Consider the following 21,486-nt stretch of genomic DNA (forward strand, 5'->3'; position numbering starts at 1 on the left):
ATTAATTTGCCAATGCTTGTTCATGGTAAACAGTGCATATTTATTGTACCTTGTAAAATCTATTGCTCCAGAAAACCTCCAGATGATCTTTGTTGTTTTGGAGTCTAAAATGCATAAAATAACAGACTATTTTTGTAAATTGCTGTCATATTTCTAGAGTGGCTTGTGTATTTCTTCTTCAATTCTTTTGGTGCTGTTTAAATGCTTTATACCTTTACCTTTGTGTAAACCTTACTGCTCAGTGTCACAGCTACCCAAGGATGAGTTGGAGGGTTTAACAAACAAAATCAATTGGTCCTAAAAGGATTCTTAAGTGTAGTACAGCGAGATTGCACAAGCACACCATATAATAATTGGTAATTAAACCTCCCACATATCTCCTCATGGCTGTAACATTTCCAGTCTGCCTAAAAACGCAGCACACAGCATTCATTGCAGCATCTATCTGAAGCTTGCTCTCCACCTTTTAATAAAGCTCTTCATTTGTCTAGTCCTTGTCAGCAAACTTCTCCAGGAAAGGCACCAAGTCACTCCAAAGCAGTAGGTAAAATCTGGTGACTATAGCCAATGAGTTAGCTGTATTAACCTCATCTGCTGCAAGGATGTTTACCACCTTGCACACCGACTCCCTCTTTCTACCTTCCGTATTAATGGGAGCTCATAGGTTCCTAAACCTTGATTCAGCTGCTGCTGGTAACAGTGAATCACTTTTGTCATGATTTAAGATACATGCCAGGGTTGTAGATGTAGCATTTTATTGCTTTTCTATTCTTGAGAGGGTCCCAACAGCCTTCACAGGATTTTAAAATCAGTAAAAAGTCCTCTTCCTTGAGATGGTCCAAGATGGGAACTGCTTGTGTGATTTTTCTATAGAATCAAAAAGAAAACAAGACTTCAAGAAAATAAGTAGGGGAACTGTGGGGTTCAGAAGTCTTCTCAATTAATGAACCATATGTTGTTACTCAGAAAGCCAGGCTGGTCTCATGCAGATGTATCTTCACATTGTTGTCAGTAAAAGTGTTCATCATAGTCATGTGGCTTGGCGTCTTCATGACTCTTCGGTGCCATCAGCTCCTCCATTGCTCTGCACCATTTTCGGAGAAGTCAGTTTGCGGGGATAGTTCTGGTACATGTGCTTGCTTGGACTGTGGTTTCAATGGAGCTATGGAGTGGACACAGCTTTAGGTTGAGACTGCGACTGAAAGGAAAGCAGTAGTCTTTGGACAGTTCTATGTCCTACAAAAGTTTAAACATCTCCATAGGCACTTGCACCATTTGCTGCGATGGCGGTTGTGAGTGTTGTTGTCTGAACTTGAGCTGCACCAGTCTAGGTTGCTCTGAACCCTTTGCTTCCTCATACTCTTCCACGGAATCTACACGCTGGGTATTTAATTTGTCTCAAAGAGTTGCTCTTCTTTCCTCTTCCAGGTATTTATTATCACTGAAGACCTCCTTGTTGACAAACTGTGGCCTGATTCTGAGGTAATCTTATAAATCTTCAAAGGCACTTCATGCTCAATAGGGAGTACTCTTATCTTCTGTGGCCGCTTCTAAGACACCTCATCCTTACTCTGCTCAGGATCAGAGGTCAGAGGCTGATCAAGGGTCTGGCCCTTACTGCCAGGATCAGAGGGCCCTGGCATCTGCTTGTCTTGTGTCCAGACTTCTCTGTAGGGGACCTAGTGGGCTTACCTTGGAATTCAGAAAGGTAGCACCTATCTTCTCTTCCAAAATAGCCAACACCTATCTTATACCTAGGTCGTTTAAAGTTTTGGTTCAAAAAGCTTTACACATATAACAATTCTCAAGCTTGTGACTGAGATGTAGGCAATACAAGCACTTTGATGTCGGTCATTCATACAAATCGTTTTCTCACAAGCCTTGCATATCTTAAATACATTTCTGGGTAGTAATGGGCAGGGCTCAAAAGCTGCAAAATAAAAAGTTGTATATGTTAATACCTAAAAGGGCCAGGTGAAGTCCACGACAAAATTGGAGAGTCTAGTGTTTTCTTGAGATTTACAGTCTCCAAGGCTCACTTTCAGAACTAATCCACCTGCTCGTTTACTGTGACTATGTAAATTGTACCCAATTGCGCTTACCAACTCAACATAAGGAGACCTATTCTGGTGTCTGATTACTAGGAGCCAATGATTTAGAAGATTCAAAACGGAAAGATGACAGAAAGATGGCTATAAAAGTTAAATCCAACAGGGCCCTCAAGAGGTCACTGAGAACTGTGCACCCATTGCTCTCACCTCTTACACTGAAGGGGCAAAGACTCAGATCCTAACAGTGTAAATGCAAGTGTCGAACATAAAGTAAAGTACATTTAAGAGTTTACAGATTATAAAGCCACTCTTCAAAGTGCATTCTCCAATCCGCTGGGGAAAAATCAGTGAACACCAGGTACAGGCAACTAACTAGGTCTTCATATTGGCATTGACTAGTAAAACATCATTCAAATGTGGACAGCATTCAACCCAACCAAAATAAAATGGTTAGCACAACCCACCTGAAACCCTTCGTTATACCCAACAGCAAAATCTAATTCTCTGTTGCCAGGCAAGGCATCTCCAAAAAAAGAGGGATCATAGACCGTCAGCATTGGCAAGTGTATAGCTAAGCTACAATAACACTACAATACTTTAACCTCAAAATGACTGTCAGAGCTTATACTCACCCTCCAGGAGGTCAGAGGCAGATCCCAGACAGTACTCCATGGCCAACTGAGATTCATGGAAAAAGAGAACAACATATCAGGCATGAGTAATGTTTTAAATTAAACTTTACAGGCAGATAACCACAAGACCACTTTACTGTAATTGCATTTACACAGACTATTACCATTAATGAGGTGATGAAACACTACTGAACGGGTAGCATGCTTAATAATGGGCAGAATTCTTAGTTAAACGTTGGCTACGAGGTAACTTTTTTTGTGCTTTTTGACAGTGACCAGAACGATGTTCTTATCTTGTCTTAAGTAGCTGTGCCAAAGAATGTGTTGATGGTAGGAGAAGTAACAGGAAGAACACAATTTACATAATTCATTCTTACACCTGAAAGCCTATTGTTAAGTAATACATAGACAAGCGACAGAGTAGCAGCCAGAGGCATGCACTGGATAAAGGAGTTATGGCAAATTATCTATTCCCCCAGGAGAGCTGTTGAACGACCCACAAGCATGCACTGTAAAAACATGCCAGCACTCCATGTAGGTATTCTGAGTACCAACCATCAGGAATGCTCAAGAGGAGTGACGCCACAGTATTGTGCTTTCCAGATGCTAACCATGCACCTCAAAAGAGCAACCCTGACACTAACAGGCAGCTAGGATGAATGCTCGATAGATTCCATTCACAAGTGGCTGGGGATCAGCACATGACATGCACTTGTTACAACCAGCCAGAATACATGTTCTGTTTGATCAATTCAGGAGTGGCACGAGTGAGACTCAAAGAAATGCCCTAGTTAGAGGCAAGAGTAAATGGTCTGGTGTGCTCCGCAAGAATTACCATGAGTTTGAGCTACAGGCATGCAGTGGATTCAGTAAGCCATCGTAAATAATATAAATAAGCTCCAAGATGTATCTGCAGGGACTGTGTGCACTAGGTCCAGACTTCCCTACCTTTGATGATCAGTAGAGAAGAGCAGATGGCCCACTACACAGAGAGAGGCAAGGGGCACGAAGTTGGAGGGAAAGACTATCTCATGGTTTTTAAAAACAGTTGGGAATGGGTGACATAAAGGAGTGTGAAGTCCATGTTAATATTTGTCTAACAATCTGTACAGAAATGTTGGGACTGGGAAAAGACTTGTTAAAAAAAAAAGAAAATGGTGGAACTTAGAAGTGACTTTTCAGAGTCTCATGCTGGCTGGCACCATGGATTTACGGGTAGCTTGGCTCTCTACCATGAAGCGGAGACTCCAACGATGGAGGGACCCACCCATCTTCACATGTGCAGATTTCCTCTTTCATAGCCCTATCTATGGTATGAGGGCACATGTCAGGGAGATTTGCTCATAAGATGCTGGTCCAAAACTTAAGTTGGAAAAAGCAACACTTGCTGTTAGTTTTTTAATCCTCCACCTTCTTCCCACACCAGCAAGCCACTACCGTTTATTCCAAAACAGCTGATTCTCCTAAATTTGTTACTGTTATGTTTCAGTAACGGCTCAAACCAGGTAGAAAGTGGGTCCACCCACAATAAAACCTTGTTCCAATTCTATGTTGATCCTACATACAACAGATTCTGTGCAGGATAACCTTAATCTCAAAGAGATCATTTGTGGCCCTGAAAATGTGCATATATTTGAAACATCAGTATGTAGCCAATGATAGTCTGAAGTATCACTACTTACACAATCATTTATGGAGGATTTCTACACCTCCATTCTTATACCTGGAACCTTTTGTCAAGTTCTCGTCACATTTTAGCCCCATGTAGGAAAATGTTACAGAAGTGTAAGAGTGGTCTAACAATCTATATTTGACAGTTTCACATTATAAGAAGAAAGGTTGAGAGCCAAGGTAATGTTTCATCACAGCATGGCAATCTATGGAAAATTAAAATGCTGGAGAGGTAGTGACGCAATATACACAAAACCCTCCTTTCACCTAGAAGCCCGAGCCCCTGCTTTGAAAGCAGAAGTTTCCTCCTTACACTGTATAAGATAAGGGCAATCAAAAAGCAGTACAGAGTTAGCTCGGGTGCAAGTTTTACTTTCTCAATTTGACTGTCGTAAAGTGCTTTATGCATGGTTGTTTGCATATCAAACAAGAAAAGCTGGGGCTATAAGTGTCAGTTTTTCTTTAAATTGACCTTGCTCAAGAAAACAAAAATAAGGGTGAAGCATTTCTTTAACATATTTGCCCATGGCACATACCAAGCCTAAAACAAAGGGGATGTTAACAACAGCAGAAGCTTCCAGACAGATATCAGTCAGGTATTGTGGAGACTAAGAGATGTAGAGTCTTCCAGAGTTATCCGATCTTTCAAGGCTGGGGAAAAAGGTAGAATGCTTATACTACACTTATGTCTAAAAGGACAGAGATTCCCGAGACGTGCAAAAAATCTGAGTAATAACACATGCAGGGAGGTTTGGATGTCCACATCAAACACCGTGAAAGGCATTTGCCAATTGATACTACATTGTTAAACTTTAGATGCATCTAACAAAGTACATTCAAAGCTGGAAAAGTGGCTCTCCTCTTGACCCCAGGGTGGGTGACTCTCCCACCCATGTTATCTGCAGCACATATCTGTCTCTACACAGTTATTCATGTTGTTGAGCTATGGGATCAGAACAGCTTTTGCAGCGAACATGCACATAAATGCATCACAGGCCCATCAAGCAAAATGCTTTCCCTCCTGAGCCAACACCCACATAGCTAACTATAAAACGCCACCTCTACTTACCCAAGCCGTATGTTCCCGCAGGTAGCAGCCTTTGTACTCTATGGTGTTAGGATGCCGGAGCTTTTGCAGAAACTTCACCTCTTTTATGATGTCTTGCCATTTCTGTACAGGAAAATAGCATGAAAGTTGACACAACTATGAAGTACAATGGCAAAAGTCTTTGGTAGGAGATAGATCTTGGTAATAATGAGAAGGATTATTTGTGAAGGATGGAATGAGACAGACTCTTTTGTAACCAATCTGGTCACAGAGATAAGCTTGTGAACAAGTACTGTTGCCCCAATTCTACGCTACACCAAAGCAGAAGTGCTCTAATTTGAAATTATCATTCCCAGTCATATGTTTAAAAATAAATTACATACTTCAGCGTCCTGCAGTCTAAAAGTGTCTAGGTTTTAGATTAATGTACAAACATTTTACAACAAAACAAAAAATAACAAGCAAAGATAATATAATTCAACTTTGTGCAGTAGAAAGGAATTGCATTTACGGATTTTGTTGAATGCGAGTCAGGTTTGGCAAAAAGTAAAATAAACTGATAACTCAAAGGGCCAGTATGCTCTGATGTGTTAGAAAAGTTTGAACAACCAGAAAGAAAATATTACTTATCGTGTAAACATCTGTGGCTTGTAGTGCTGAAGGTTCACATGCTGCGCAAAATCTCGCCATCTAGTGTTGGGCTGGGACATGTGCAATTTGTTTTCCTTCATAGTAATCTCTCGAGTCACACGGTATAGTGACTCCACATGAATGGTAGTGCGCATGGGCATCAGCTCCATTGCTGGAATGTTTTTTCCCACCCAGAAGTAGAGGATGTAGATGGAGCATATGGATACAGGAAATATGACAGAGGATAAGGAATGTAGAAAGTAGCAAGGCGACTGCAACACCCATGGGTGCCTGGGAAAAAGGATGGGCACGTGAATCTACATGCCATGAACTGAGATTTACAAGGCAACATTTTCTGTTTGTGGCATGTGTAACCGTAGATACACATGCTATGCACAGACCGTGAAGCATTCCTCCCGTATGCTGTGGCTGGCCCTAGGGTGGTGCCGAAAACTAGAAAAGTGTATGTAACACAGCCTGGCCTACTCTAGCTTGTTGATGAGCTAAAACATCCACACAGTAATGTATAGTGAAAGCGTGGGGGTGAACCAGGAAACTGCTTGCAGGTGTCCACTACATACGTAGGAAAATCACAGAAGCTTTTTTTGAAATGTAGTCTTATAATTATTTTTTTTATTATTTTTTATTTTTTCCACATTAATTGAGGTCTGGTAGGGACAAGAAAAGGTATTTTAGATTCGGTATAGCACGCTGGTGTACAATTAACCCAGCATGGAATACTAGATTTAGAGAGCACAGCCTTTATGAAACAAACATTTGCTCTGTCTTTCAGAAAGGCTTAGTAATACCAATGTAATACATGAGTGCTCTTAAGTATGAAGAGCTTGTTCCACTTCAGACTCTGGTTGTGAGAAAAACACAGGTAGTGCTATGGTTTTATTCATGTGGAAGCTTGGGATCCCCCTCCCCCTTAGGAAGGAACCTGGGGTTTGTCCTGAGGACTACCCTGTTTGCATGGACTTGGAAGAAAGGTTCTTCTAAGGTATGAGCTTGTAGCTCACGGACACGTCTAAGGGAAGTGGAAACTAATAGGAAAGCTACTTTCCAAGACATAAGGTGTAATGAACACAAATGAAGTGGGTCAAAGGGAGGTGCACAAATCTGCTTAGAACAATATTAAGGTTCCACATAGGGGCCAGAGGCACCCTTCGTGGGATAATCCGTTGGAGTCCCTCCATAAATCCTTTGAGGACAGGGACTCTGAAAAGGGAGGCAATTGCCGCCAAGTGAAGCCTAATGGAGGTGTATGCAAGGCTTGGTTTCTGAAGGTCAACCGGATAGCAGACAATGTCCTTGACTGGCGCTTGATGTGGGGTAATAGATCTAAAAAGACATTAGTGCACATACGTCTTCTATTTTCCACTCTATCGTGCTCTGGTTGTGGGTCTCTGTGCCTCCTTAAGGACAGCCATACATTCTGAAGGCAGACTGAGATACCCTACCTTTAGGATTTCAGGGTACAGATTGAGGCTACTAAGGAGAGAATGAGGAATGTTTGTCGAAGCCTGCAAATCATGAACGGAAGTAGTAGGGGGGAAGGGGGGTGAGTAGGCAAATATCCCTGTTTATTCATAGTGGATTACTCAGTGGTGGTTTTTTTTTGGGGGGGGGGGGGGGGATATATATATATATATATATATATATATATATATATATATATATATATATATATATATATATTTGGAAAATGTCACTTACCCAGTGTACATCTGTTCGTGGCATTAGTCGCTGCAGATTCACATGCTGTGCACATCCCGCCATCTGGTGTTGGGCTCGGAGTGTTACAAGTTGTTTTTCTTCGAAGAAGTCTTTTCGAGTCACGAGATCGTGGGACTCCTCCCATTTCGGCTCCATTGCGCATGGGCGTCGACTCCATCTTAGATTGTTTTCCCCCGCAGAGGGTGAGGTAAGAATTGTATATGCTAGTAATAGTGCCCATGCAATGGAGTGAATACGTATGTACATAATGTAGTTTAAAGTAATATATATATTTACAAATATACAGATGTTCAAGATCAACTTCTAAACGGCTACAGGCTCCCAGGGAGGCGGGTGGGCGCATGTGAGTCTGCAGCGACTAATGCCACGAACAGATGTACACTGGGTAAGTGGCATTTTCCGTTCGGTGGCATGTGTAGCTGCAGATACACATGCTGTGCATAGACTAGTAAGCAGTTATCTCCCCAAAACCGGTGGTTCAGCCTGTAGGAGTTGAAGTTGTCTGAAACAATGTTCGTAGTACTGCTTGGCCTACTGTGGCTTGCTGTGTTGTTAGCACGTCTACACAGTAGTGTTTGGTAAATGTATGAGGCGTAGACCATGTAGCTGCCTTACATATTTCTGTCATTGGAATATTTCCTAGAAAAGCCATGGTAGCACCTTTCTTTCTAGTGGAGTGTGCCTTTGGTGTAATAGGCAGTTCTCTTTTAGCTTTAAGATAACAGGTTTGAATGCACTTAACTATCCATCTAGCAATGGCTTGCTTAGAAACTGGATTTCCTGTATGAGGTTTTTGGAAAGCAATAAATAATTGTTTTGCGAATTAGTTTTGTTCTGTCAATGTAGTACATTAACGCTCTTTTGATGTCCAATGTATGTAGTGCTCTTTCAGCTACAGAGTCTGGCTGTGGGAAGAACACTGGTAATTCTACTGTTTGATTTAAGTGGAACGGTGATATGACTTTTGGTAAAAATGTAGGATTTGTTCGTAGAACTACTTTATGCTTGTGTATCTGAATAAATGGTTCTTGTATGGTAAATGCTTGAATCTCACTTACTCTTCTTAAAGATGTGATGGCAATTAAAAATGCAACTTTCCATGTTAAGTATTGCATTTCACAAGAGTGCATGGGCTCAAAAGGTGGACCCATGAGTCGTGTTAAGACAATGTTGAGGTTCCATGAAGGAACTGGTGGTGTTCTTGGTGGTATAATTCTCTTTAGACCTTCCATAAATGCTTTTATGACTGGTATTCTAAATAGAGAAGTTGAGTGCGTAATTTGCAGGTAAGCTGAAATTGCTGTAAGATGTATTTTAATGGAAGAAAAAGCTAGCTTTGATTTTTGCAAATGTAGTAAGTATCCTACGATGTCTTTGGCAGATGCGTGTAAGGGTTGAATTTGATTATTGTGGCAGTAATAAACAAATCTTTTCAACTTATTTGCATAGCAATGTCTAGTGGTAGGTTTCCTATCTTGTTTTATGACCTCCATACATTCCTGTGTAAGGTCTAAATGTCCGAACTCTAGGACTTTAGGAGCCAGGTTGCTAGATTCAGCGATGCTGGATTTGGGTGTCTGATCTGTTGTTTGTGTTGCGTTAACAGATCTGGTATGTTTGGTAGTTTGACATGAGGCACTACTGAGAGGTCTAGTAGTGTTGTGTACCAAGGTTGCCTTGCCCATGTCGGTGCTATTAGTATGAGTTTGAGTTTGTTTTGATTCAGCTTGTTTACTAGATATGGAAGGAGTGGGAGAGGGGGAAAAGCGTAAGCAAATATCCCTGACCAACTCATCCATAACGCATTGCCCTGAGACTGATCTTGTGGGTACCTGGATGCGAAGTTTTGGCATTTTGCGTTTTCCTTTGTTGCAAATAGATCTATTTGTGGTGTTCCCCAACTCTGGAAGTAAGTATTCAGTATTTGGGGGTGAATCTCCCATTCGTGGAGCTGTTGGTGATCCCGAGAAAGATTGTCCGCTAGCTGGTTCTGAATTCCTGGAATAAATTGTGCTATTAGGCGAATTTGGTTGTGAATCGCCCAATGCCATATTTTCTGTGCCAGGAGACACAACTGTGTTGAGTGTGTGCCTCCCTGTTTGTTTAGGTAATACATTGTTGTCATGTTGTCTGTTTTGACAAGAATGTGTTAGTAGCTTATTATGGGTTGAAATGCTTTCAGCGCTAGAAATACTGCCAATAGTTCTAAGTGATTTATGAGAAACTGTTTTTGGTGAGTGTCCCATTGTCCTTGGATGCTGTATTGATTGAGGGTGTGCTCCCCACCCTATCATAGAGGCATCTGTTGTTATTACGTATTGTGGCACTGGGTCTTGGAAAGGCCGCCCTTGATTTAAATTTATACTGTTCCACCATTGAAGCGAGGTGTATGTTTGGCGGTCTACCAACATCAGATCTAGAATTTGACCCTGTGCCTGTGACCACTGTGATGCTAGGCACTGTTGTAAGGGCCGCATGTGCAACCTTGCGTTTAGGACAATGGCTATGCATGAGGACATCATGCCTAGGAGTTTCATCACCTTTTTGACTTGTATTTTTTGATTTGGATACATGGCCTGTATTACATTGTGAAATGCCTGAACCCTTTGTGGACTTGGAGTGGCAATCCCTTTTGCTGTGTTGATTGTTGCCCCTAAGTATTGCTGTGTTTGACACCGCAGAAGGTGTGACTTTGTGTAGTTGATTGAGAAACCTAGTTTGTGTAGGGTTTCTATGACATACTTTGTGTGTTGTGAACACCTTTCTAGAGTGTTGGTTTTGATTAACCAATCGTCTAGGTACAGGAACACATGTATTTGCTGCCTTCTTATATGTGCAGCTACGACTGCTAGGCACTTTGTAAAAACTCTTGGCGCAGTTGTTATTCCGAATGGCAACACCTTGAATTGGTAATGTGTTCCTTGGAATACAAACCTTAAGTACTTTCTGTGTGAAGGATGTATCGGTATATGGAAATATGCATTCTTTAGGTCTAGTGTTGTCATGTAGTCTTGTTGTTTGAGTAGTGGGATTACGTCTTGTAATGTCACCGTGTGAAAGTGATCTGATTTGATGTAGGTATTTAATGTTCGGAGATCTAATATAGGTCTCAGAGTCTTGTCTTTTTTGGGTATGAGAAAGTACAGAGAGTAAACTCCTGTTCCTTTCTGGTATTCTGGTACTAATTCTATTGCTTCTTTTAGTAGTAATGCCTGAACTTCTAGTCCTAGAAGATCTGTATGTTGTTTTGACATATTGTGTGTTTTCGGTGGCACGTTTGGAGGGAATTTGAGAAATTCTATGCAATAACCATGCTGGATAATTGCCAGTACCCAAGTGTCTGTTGTTATCTACTCCCAATGTTTGTAAAATTGTCCTAGTCTCCCCCCACAGGTGTTATGTGTTGGGGATGTGTGACTTGGAAGTCACTGTTTGTTTTGAGGGGTTTTGGGGCTTTGGAACTTCCCTCTATTTTTTTGGAATTGTGCCCCTCTATATTGCCCCCGAAAACTTCCCCGCTGGTATTGGCTTTGATAAGTGGGCCTTGCTTGTGAGGTTGTGGCCTCTGTAGGTTGACCTCGAAACCCTCCCCTAAATGGTGTTTTGCGAAATGTGCCTCTGCTTTGTGGGGAGTAGAGTGCGCCCATGGCTTTTGCGGTATCAGTATCTTTTTTGAGTTTTTCAATAGCAGTGTCGATTTCCGGCCCAAACAACTGCTGTTCATTAAAGGGCATATTCAGCACGGCTTGTTGTATTTCCGGCTTGAATCCTGACGTACGCAACCATGCGTGTCTCCTTATTGTTATTGCAGTATTTACTGTCCTTGCAGCTGTAATCTGCTGCGTCCATTGATGACCGTATCTGATTATTGGAGATACTTTGTCCTTCTTCTACCACTTGTTGTGCCCTTTTCTGGAACTCTTTGGGTAAGTATTCTATGAAATGCTGCATTTCGTCCCAATGAGCTCTATCGTATCTTGCCAAAAGTGCTTGTGAATTGGCAATACGCCATTGGTTTGCTGCTTGTGCTGCAACTCTTTTACCCGCAGCATGGAATTTGCGACTCTTTGTCTGGAGGTGGTGCATCTCCCGAGGTATGAGAGTTTGCTCTCTTGCGAGCTGCCCCAACAACCACAGAATCTGGTGTTAATTGCTGCGTAATATAAACAGGGTCTGTTGGTGGTGGCTTGTACTTTTTTTCCACCCTTGGAGTTATGGCTCTGCCTTTAACAGGCTCCAGAAATATTTGTTTTGAATGTTTTAGCATTCCTGGGAGCATAGGTAAGCTTTGGTATTGGCTATGAGTGGAGGAGAGTGTATTAAATAAAAAGTCATCCACAATTGGTTCTGAATGCAAGGTGACGTTATGAAACGCAGCTGCCCTTGAGACCACCTGCATGTAGGATGTACTGTCTTCAGGTGGCGACAGCCTTGTAGGGTAACAGTCTGGGCTGTTATCTGATACAGGAGCATCATAAAAGGTCCCATGCATCAGGATCATCTTGACTCATTGCAGTATGAGTCGGAGATTGCATCAGTGGTGGAGTGGCTACCGGTGATGTGTGCATTGATGGTGGTGGAGATGGTGGTGGAGTTGTTTGTCTTGCCACCTTTGCCTGTGGCTACTTGTCCTTTTCTTGAAAGGCAAGTCTTCTTTTCATCTTAATTGGGGGAAGAGTGCTTATCTTCCCTGTGTCTTTTTGAATGTGGAGCCTTCTTTGGGTGTAGTCTGGCTCAACAGATTGAAGTTCCTCTCCGAACTTATGTCCTTGCATCTGGGAGGACAATCCCTGTTCCTCTGGAACCTGTTTTCGGTTCCGAGGCTGGATGTTTCGGAATCTAAATCTTTTCGGTCGCCTTTTTGAGCTCCGAGGCAACCTTCTTTATTTTCGGTGTTGTGGTTTCTCGGTGCCGAACCATTTCGGTGCCACTGTCTCAGTGCCGAATCTGTTCGGGCCCGGTGTCTCGGGCTCGAGATTGCTGTGTGGCGGTATCTCGACCGGAGTCGGATGACTTCGCCACATGCATGCCCTTTTTCGGTGCCGATGATCGGTCACCTATTTTTCGGGTTAAGCCATGGCCTGCTGGCGGTGGCGTCCCCTGGGCTTTTGTTGTCTTCTCGTGAGTTTTATGTTTCGATGTCTTACTCACGGTTTTCTGCGTTTCTTCGGGATCGAGCTCGTCCGAGTCAGATTCATGGATGGAGAAGCTTTCTTCTTCCTCCTCGAAACGCCCTTGTCCTGTCGGTACCGACGCCATCTGCAGTCTTCTTGCTCTTCGGTCTCTTAATGTCTTCCTCGACCGAAACGCTCGACAGGCTTCACAGGTATCCTCCTTGTGCTCTGGAGACGGACACAAGTTACAGACCAGATGCTGATCTGTATATGGATACTTGTTATGGCATTTTGGGCAGAAGCAGAATGGGGTCCGTTCCATCAGCCTTGAAGAGACACGTGGCCGGGCCGACCAGGCCCCGACGGGGGGATCGAAAAAAACCCGAAGGGCCACCGGAGCTCTTCAAAAGTCGGTATCGATCTGTTATAACTAACCCGATACCGAACGCAAACAATACTGACGATTTTTCCGAGATTCTAACTAACTTTCCGACCCGAAACACGGAGCGAAAAGGAACACGTCCGAACCCGATGGCGGAAAAAAAACAATCTAAGATGGAGTCGACGCCCATGCGCAATGGAGCCGAAATGGGAGGAGTCCCTCGATCTCGTGACTCGAAAAGACTTCTTCGAAGAAAAACAACTTGTAACACTCCGAGCCCAACACCAGATGGCGGGATGTGCACAGCATGTGCATCTGCAGCTACACATGCCACCGAACATATACATATATATATATATATATATATATATGGAAAATGTCACTTACCCAGTGTACATCTGTACGTGGCATGAGACGCTGCAGATTCACATGCTGGGCATATCCCGCCATCTAGTGTTGGGCTCGGAGTGTTACAAGTTGTTTTTCTTCGAAGAAGTCTTTTCGAGTCACGAGATCGAGGGACTCCTCCCATTTCGGTTCCATTGCGCATGGGCGTCGACTCCATCTTAGATTGTTTTCCCCGCAGAGGGTGAGGTAGGAGCTATGTATATAGTAATAATGCCCATGCAATGGAGTAAGTATGTATGTACATAATGTGACTAAAAGTATTATATTTACAAATTTACAAATGTACGAGTTTAATTTTAATCAACTTATAACGGCTACAGGCTCCCGGGAGGGCGCATGTGAATCTGCAGCGTCTCATGCCACGAACAGATGTACACTGGGTAAGTGACATTTTCCGTTCGATGGCATGTGTAGCTGCAGATACACATGCTGTGCATAGACTAGTAAGCAGTTATCTCCCCAAAAGCGGTGGTTTAGCCTGTAGGAGTTGAAGTTGTTTGAAATAATGTTCTTAGTACTGCTTGTCCTACTGTGGCTTGTTGTGTTGTTAACACATCCACGCAGTAATTTTCTGTGAATGTATGAGGCGTAGACCATGTGGCTGCCTTACAGATTTCTGTTATTGGTATATTTCCTAGAAAGGCCATTGTGGCGCCTCTCTTTCTAGTGGAGTGTGCCTTTGGTGTAATAGGCAGTTCTCTCTTAGCTTTAACATAACAGGTTTGAATACATTTCACTATCCATCTGGCAATGCCTTGTTTGGATATTGGATTTCCTGTATGAGGTTTTTGGTAAACTACAAACAATTGTTTTGTTTTGCGAAACTGTTTGGTTCTATCAATGAAGTACATTAGAGCTCTTTTTATGTCTAATGTATGTAATGCTCTTTCAGCTACAGAGTCTGGTTGTGGAAAAAACACTGGGTGTTCCACAGTTTGGTTTAAGTGGAACGGTGATATAACTTTTGGCAAAAATTTGGGATTTGTACGTAGAACCACTTTATGTTTGTGTATTTGTATAAAGGGTTCCTGTATGGAAAAGGCTTGTATTTCACTTACTCTTCTGAGAGATGTGATAGCTATTAGGAAGGCTACTTTCCAAGTTAAGTATTGCATTTCACAACAGTGCATGGGTTCGAATGGTGGACCCATGAGTCTCGTTAATACAATATTGAGGTTCCACGAAGGAACTGGTGGTGTTCTCGGTGGAATGATCCTTTTTAGACCCTCCATAAAAGCTTTTATGACTGGGATCCTAAATTGTGAAGTTGAATGTGTAAGTTGCAGATAAGCTGAAATTGCTGTGAGACGTATTTTAATGGATGAAAAAGCTAACTTAGATTTTTGTAAGTGTAGTAAGTAGCTTACAATGTATGTAGCGGACACGTGTAATGGTTGAATTTGATTATTATGACAGTAATAAACAAATCGTTTCCATTTATTTGCGTAGCAATGTCTTGTAGCAGGTTTTCTAGCCTGTTTGATGACCTCCATACATTCCTGTGTGAGGTTTAGATGTCCGAATTCTAAGACTTCAGGAGTCAGATTGCTAGATTGAGCGATGCTGGATTCGGGTGTCTGATCTGCTGTTTGTGTTGAGTTAACAGATCTGGTCTGTTTGGTAGTTTGATATGAGGCACTACTGAGAGGTCTAGTAGTGTTGTGTACCAAGGTTGTCGTGCCCAAGGTGGTGCTATTAGTATTAGTTTGAGTTTGTTTTGACTTGATTAGTTTACGTGATACGGAAGGAGTGGGAGAGGGGGAAAAGCGTAAGCAAATATCCCTGACCAACTCATCCATAACGCATTGCCCTTGGAGCGAGGCTGTGGGTACCTGGATGCGAAGTTTTGGCATTTTGCGTTTTCTTTCGTTGCGAATAGGTCTATTTGCGGTGTTCCCCAGTTTTTGAAGTAGGTTTGTAGTATCTGGGGATGAATCTCCCATTCGTGGATCTGTTGTTGATCGCGACTGAGATTGTCTGCCAACTGGTTTTGAATTCCTGGAATATATTGCGCTATTAGGTGAATGTAATTGTGATTCGCCCAATGCCAAATTTTCTGTGCTAAGAGACACAGTTGTGATTAGTGTGTGCCTCCCTGTTTGTTTAAGTAATACATTGTTGTCATGTTGTCTGTTTTGACAAGAATGTGTTTGTGGGCTATTATCGGTTGAAATGCTTTCAACGCTAGAAACACTGCTAGTAGTTCTAGCTGATTTATGTGAAGTTGTTTCTGCAGAGTGTCCCATTGTCCCTGGATGCTGTGTTGGTTGAGGTGTGCTCCCCACCCTACCATGGAAGCATCTGTTGTGATCACGTAATGAGGCGCTGGGTCCTGGAAAGGCCGCCCTTGATTTACATTTATATGATTCCACCATTGTAGCGAGGTGTGTGTTTGGCGGTCTATCAACACTAGATCTTGTAGTTGACCCTGTGCTTGTGTCCATTGTGTTGCTAGGCACTGTTGCAAGGGCCGCATGTGTAATCTTGCGTTTGGGACAATGGCTATGCATGAGGACATCATGCCTAATAGTTTCATCACTAATTTTACCTGATACTTCTGGTTTGGGTGCATGCTTTGTATTACGTTTTGGAATGCTTGTACCCCTTGTGGACTTGGAGTGGCAATCCCTTTTTTTGTGTTGATTGTTGCTCCTAAGTACTGTTGTATTTGACACAGCTGTAGGTGTGATTTTTGGTAGTTTAGTGAGAAACCTCGTTTGTGAAGGGTTTCTATGACATTTTTTGTGTGTTGAAAACACTGTTCTTGTGTGTTGGTTTTGATTAACCAATCGTCTAGATACGGGAATACGTGTATGTGCTGTCTTCTGATATGTGCCGCTACTACTGCAAGGCATTTTGTAAATACCCTTGGTGCTGTTGTTATCCCGAAATGTACTCCTTGGATTACAAACCTTAAGTATTCCCTGTGTGAAGGATGTATGGGTATATGGAAGTACGCACCCTTGAGATCTAATGTCATCATGTAGTCTTGTTGTTTGAGCAAGGGGATTACGTCTTGAAGTGTTACCATGTGAAAGTGATCTGATTTGATGTAAAGATTTAGTGTTCTGAGATCTAATATGGGTCTTAGAGTTTTGTCCTTTTTGGGTATGAGAAAGTACAGGGAGTAAACCGCTGTTCCTTTCTGATGATTGTGTACTAGTTCTATTGCATCTTTTTGTAACAACGCTTGGACCTCTAGCTGTAATAGATCCATGTGTTGTTTGGACATGTTGTGTGTTTTTGGAGGCACATTTGGTGGTAATTGTAGGAATTCTATGCAATAACCATGTTGGATGATGGCTAGGACCCACAAGTCTGTTGTTATTTCCTCCCAATTTTCGTAAAAATCTGTTAGTCTCCCCCCCACCGGTGTTGTGTGTTGGGGATTTATGACACTGAAGCCACTGTTTGTTTTGAGGGGTCTTTGGAACTTCCCTCTAGTTTTAGGGAACGGTCCACCTCTGTATTGTCCCCGAAAGCCTCCTCTCTGATACTGGCTCTGCTATGTGGGCCTGGTTTGTGAGGTTGAGGGTTCTGTGGTTTGACCCCGAAACCCCCCTCTAAATTGTGTCTTCCTAAAAGTGCCTCTGCTCTGTGGGGAGCAGAGCGCGCCCATGGCCTTGGCCCTATCTGTATCCTTTTTCAGCTTCTCGATAGCTGTGTCCACTTCCGGCCCAAACAACTGCTGTCCATTAAAAGGCATATTAAGCACAGCCTTTGGCCCTCTTCCACCACTTGTTGTGCACGCTTTTGGAATTCTTTGGGCAGATGTTCAATAATGTGCTGCATTTCATCCCAGTGGGCTCTGTCATATCTTGACAGGAAAGCCTGTGAATTGGCAATGCGCCATTGATTGACTGCTTGTGCTGCCACTCTTTTCCCCGCTGCGTCGAACTTGCGACTTTCTTTGTCGGGTGGTGGTGCATCTCCGGAGGTGTGTGAATTCGCCCTTTTACGTGCTGCGCCTACTACTACTGTCAGTTGCTGCGTGATGTACATAGGGTCTGTTGGGGGAGGCTCGTACTTTTTCTCCACCCTAGGAGTGATGGCCCTGCCTTTTACGGGTTCTTGAAATACTTGCTTTGCGTGTTTCAACATTCCCGGTAACATCGGAAGACTCTGGTACTGGCTATGTGTGGACGACAGAGTATTAAATAAAAAGTCATCTTCAATCGTTTCAGCGTGCAGTGTCACGTTGTGAAAAGCAGCTGCTCTGGACACCACCTGTGTGTAAGCAGTACTGTCTTCAGGTGGTGATGGTCTTGCTGGGTAACAGTCGGGACTATTATCTGACACAGGCGCATCATAAAGATCCCATGCATCTGGGTCATCTTGGCTCATGCCTGTGTGCGTTGGAGACTCATAGGTGGGCTAGCAATTGGTGATGGTTGCCGGGAGCGTTGTGGTGATGGTGGCGGAGTTACTTGTTTTGCCACCTTTGCCTGTGGTTGTTTCTCTTCATCTTGGAAAGCAAGTTTCCTTTTCATCCTTATAGGAGGGAGAGTTCTTATCTTCCCCGTCTCCTTTTGGATATGGAGTCTTCTCTGTGTATAATCTGGCTCCCCTGCTTCTAGTTCTTGTCCGAATTTATGGCTTTGCATTTGTGTGGAAAGCCCTTGTTCCCCGGTGTAGGAACTTGTCTTCGGCTCCGAAGCCGGATGTTTCGGTATCTAAACCTTCTCAACAGTCTTTTTCGGCTCCGAAGCCACTTTTTTGAGTTTCGGTGTTCTGATCTCTCGGTGCCGACTCCTCTCGGTGCCGGTATCTCGATGTCGAGATTGTTCTGAACCAGTGTCTCGGGGCAGAGTCTGTTCTGTGCCGGTATCTCGACCGGAGTCGGATGACTTCGACATGTGTGCCCTTTTTCGGTGCCGATGGACGGTCACCGATTTTTTGGGTTAAGCCATGGCCTGCCGGCGGTGGCGTCCCCTGGGCTTTGATGATTTTTACGTGAGTTTTGGCCAGGGCTGTTTTACTCACGGTTTTCAGCGCCTGTTCTGTTTCAGCCTCGTCCGAGTCAGCAATGGAGAAGGTTTCTTCTTACTCCAAGTCATGGTGTCCTGACGGCGCCGACACCATTTGAAGCCTTCTTGCTCTCCGGTCCCTCAGCGTTTTCCTCGACCGAAACACTCGACAGGCCTCACAGGTATCCTCTTTGTGTTCGGGAGACAAACACAAATTACACACCAAATGTTGATCTGTGTAGGGATACTTGTTGTGGCATTCGGGGCAGAAGCGGAATGGGGTCCGTTCCATTAGTCTTGTAGACGCACGTGGTCGGGCCGACCAGGCCCCGCCGGGGAATCGAAACCCCGAAGGGCCACCAGAGCTCTTCAAAATTCAGTGTCAATCTGCGTTAACTAACCCGATACCGAACGCAAACAATACAGTCGATTTTTCCACTATCTAACTAACTTTCCGAACCAAAACATGGAGCGAAGAGGAACACGTCCGAACCCGATGGCGGAAAGAAAACAATCTAAGATGGAGTCAACGCCCATGCGCTATGGAGCCGAAATGGGAGGAGTCCCTCAATCTCGTGACTCGAAAAGACTTCTTCGAAGAAAAACAACTTGTAACACTCCGAGCCCAACACTAGATTACGGGATATTCACAGCATGTGTATCTGCAGCTACACATGCCATCGAACATATATATATATATATATATATGGAAAATATCACTTACCCAGTGTACATCTGTTCGTGGCATGTTGCGCTGCAGATTCACATGCTGTGCACTGTTCCTGCCATCTAGTGTTGGGCTCGGAGTGTTACAAGTTGTTTTTCTTCGAAGAAGTCTTTTCGAGTCACGGGACCGAGTGACTCCTCCCTTTCAGCTCCACTGCGCATGGGCATCGATTCCATCCTAGATTGTTTCCCCCACATAGGGTGAGGTAGGAGTTGGTAGAATAAGGATACTAAAGATGCCCATGCAATGGAGTAGATATGTATGTACATAGTTTGTAGTAGAGGAATATTTATTTACATATATACAATTTAAATGCAAGTAAAATGGCTACAGGCTCCCGGGGAGGTGGGAGGGCACATGTGAATCTGCAGCGCAACATGCCACGAACAGATGTACACTGGGTAAGTGACATTTTCCGTTCGATGGAATGTGTAGCCGCAGATACATATGCTGTGCATAGACTACAAAGCAGTAATCCTCCCGAAAGCGGTGGTCAGCCTGTAGGAGTTGAAGTTGTTTGAAATAATGTTCTTAATACAGCCTGTCCTACTGTGGCTTGTTGTGTTGCTAACACATCTACACAGTAATGCTTAGTAAATGTATGGGGTGTAGACCAAGTGGCTGCCTTACAAATCTCGGTCATTGGTATATTACCTAGAAAGGCCATTGTGGCACCTTTTTTTCTAGTGGAGTGTGCTTTTGGTGTAATGGGTAATTCTCTTTTAGCTTTGAGGTAACAGGTCTGAATACATTTGACTAGCCATCTGGCTATGCCCTGTTTGGATTATAGGGTTACCGGCATGGGGTTTTTAGAAAGCTACGAACAATTGTTTAGTTTTCCCAAATGCTTTTGTTCTGTCTATATAATACATTAGCGCTCTTTTTATTTCTAATGTATGCATTGCTCTTTCTGCTACCGAGTCTGGTTGTGGAAAGAAGACTGGGAGTTCAACTGTTTGGTTTAGATCAAACGGTGATATGACTTTTGGTAAAAAGTTTGGATTTGTACAGAGAACCACTTTATGTTTGTGTATTTGTATAAAGGGTTCTTGGATAGTAAACGCCTGTATTTCGCTAACTCTTCGTAGTGAAGTGATGGCTATTAGAAAAGCTACTTTCCAAGTCAAGAATTGGATTTGACAAGAATGCATGGGTTCAAATGGTGGACCCATGAGTCGCGTAAGTACAATATTAAGATTCCACGAGGGTACTGGTGGGGTTCTTGGAGGTCTGATCCTTTTTAGTCCTTCCATAAAGGCTTTAATAACTGGGATTCTAAAAAGTGACTTTGTATGTTTAATCTGCAGATAAGCAGATATTGCAGAGAGATGAATTTTGATGGAAGAAAAAGCGAGATTTGCTTTTTGTAAGTGTAGTAAGTAACTCACAATGTTTTGTATGGAGGCCTCTAATGGCGTGATTTGATTTGCTTGGCAGTAGAAAACAAACCTTTTCCATTTATTAGCATAACAATGCCTTGTTGTTGGTTGCCTTGCTTGTTTAATGACTTCCATACACTCATTTGAAAGGTTTAGATGGCCAGATTTTAAGACTTGAGGAGCCAGATTGCTAGGTTGAGCGATGCTGGATTGGGGTGTCTGATCTGTTGTTCGTGTTGTGTTAACAGATATGGTCTGTTTGGTAGTTTGATGTGCGGTACTACCGAGAAGTCCAACAGTGTGGTGTACCACGGTTGGCGAGGTCACGTTGGTGATATGAGTATTAATTTCAGTTTGTTTTGACTCAGTTTGTTGACCTAGAAAGGAATGGGCGGGAGAGGGGGAAAAGCGTAAGCAAATATCCCTGACCAGCTGATCCATAGAGCATTGCCCTTGGACTGAGGGTGTGGGTACCTGGATGCGAAGTTTCGGCATTTTGAGTTTTGTTGCAAACAGATCTATGTTTGGTGTCCCCCACCGGTAGAAGTAATTTTGTAGAATCTGGGGATGGATTTCCCACTCGTGAGTTTGCTGGTGATCTCGACTGAGATTGTCGGCTAATTGATTGTGGATGCCTGGTATATATTGTGCTAATAGGTGCATGTTGTTGTGAATTGCCCAATGCCAAATGTTTTGTGCTAGGAGACAGTTGTGACGAGTGTGTCCACCCCTGTTTG

The 21,486-nt window shown here is 43.2% G+C and overlaps 1 protein-coding gene across 8 annotated transcripts in view; it reads right to left on the bottom strand.

Annotated features, from left to right (window-relative positions):
• The window catches only part of TAOK2 (TAO kinase 2), an 873,025-nt gene that overhangs the window by 577,975 nt on the left and 273,564 nt on the right, over positions 1 to 21,486 (bottom strand). For all 8 annotated transcript variants that reach the window (XM_069244102.1, XM_069244103.1, XM_069244098.1 and 5 more), the window contains 2 exons: positions 5,424 to 5,525; positions 2,684 to 2,729 (listed from right to left, as the gene is read on the bottom strand). In XM_069244102.1, coding sequence (XP_069100203.1) covers positions 2,684 to 2,729; positions 5,424 to 5,525 — 148 coding nt within the window. The remainder of the gene's footprint in view (positions 1 to 2,683; positions 2,730 to 5,423; positions 5,526 to 21,486) is intronic.

This window comes from Pleurodeles waltl, chromosome 7, assembly GCF_031143425.1.
Source record: "Pleurodeles waltl isolate 20211129_DDA chromosome 7, aPleWal1.hap1.20221129, whole genome shotgun sequence".
Lineage (NCBI taxonomy): Eukaryota > Metazoa > Chordata > Amphibia > Caudata > Salamandridae > Pleurodeles > Pleurodeles waltl.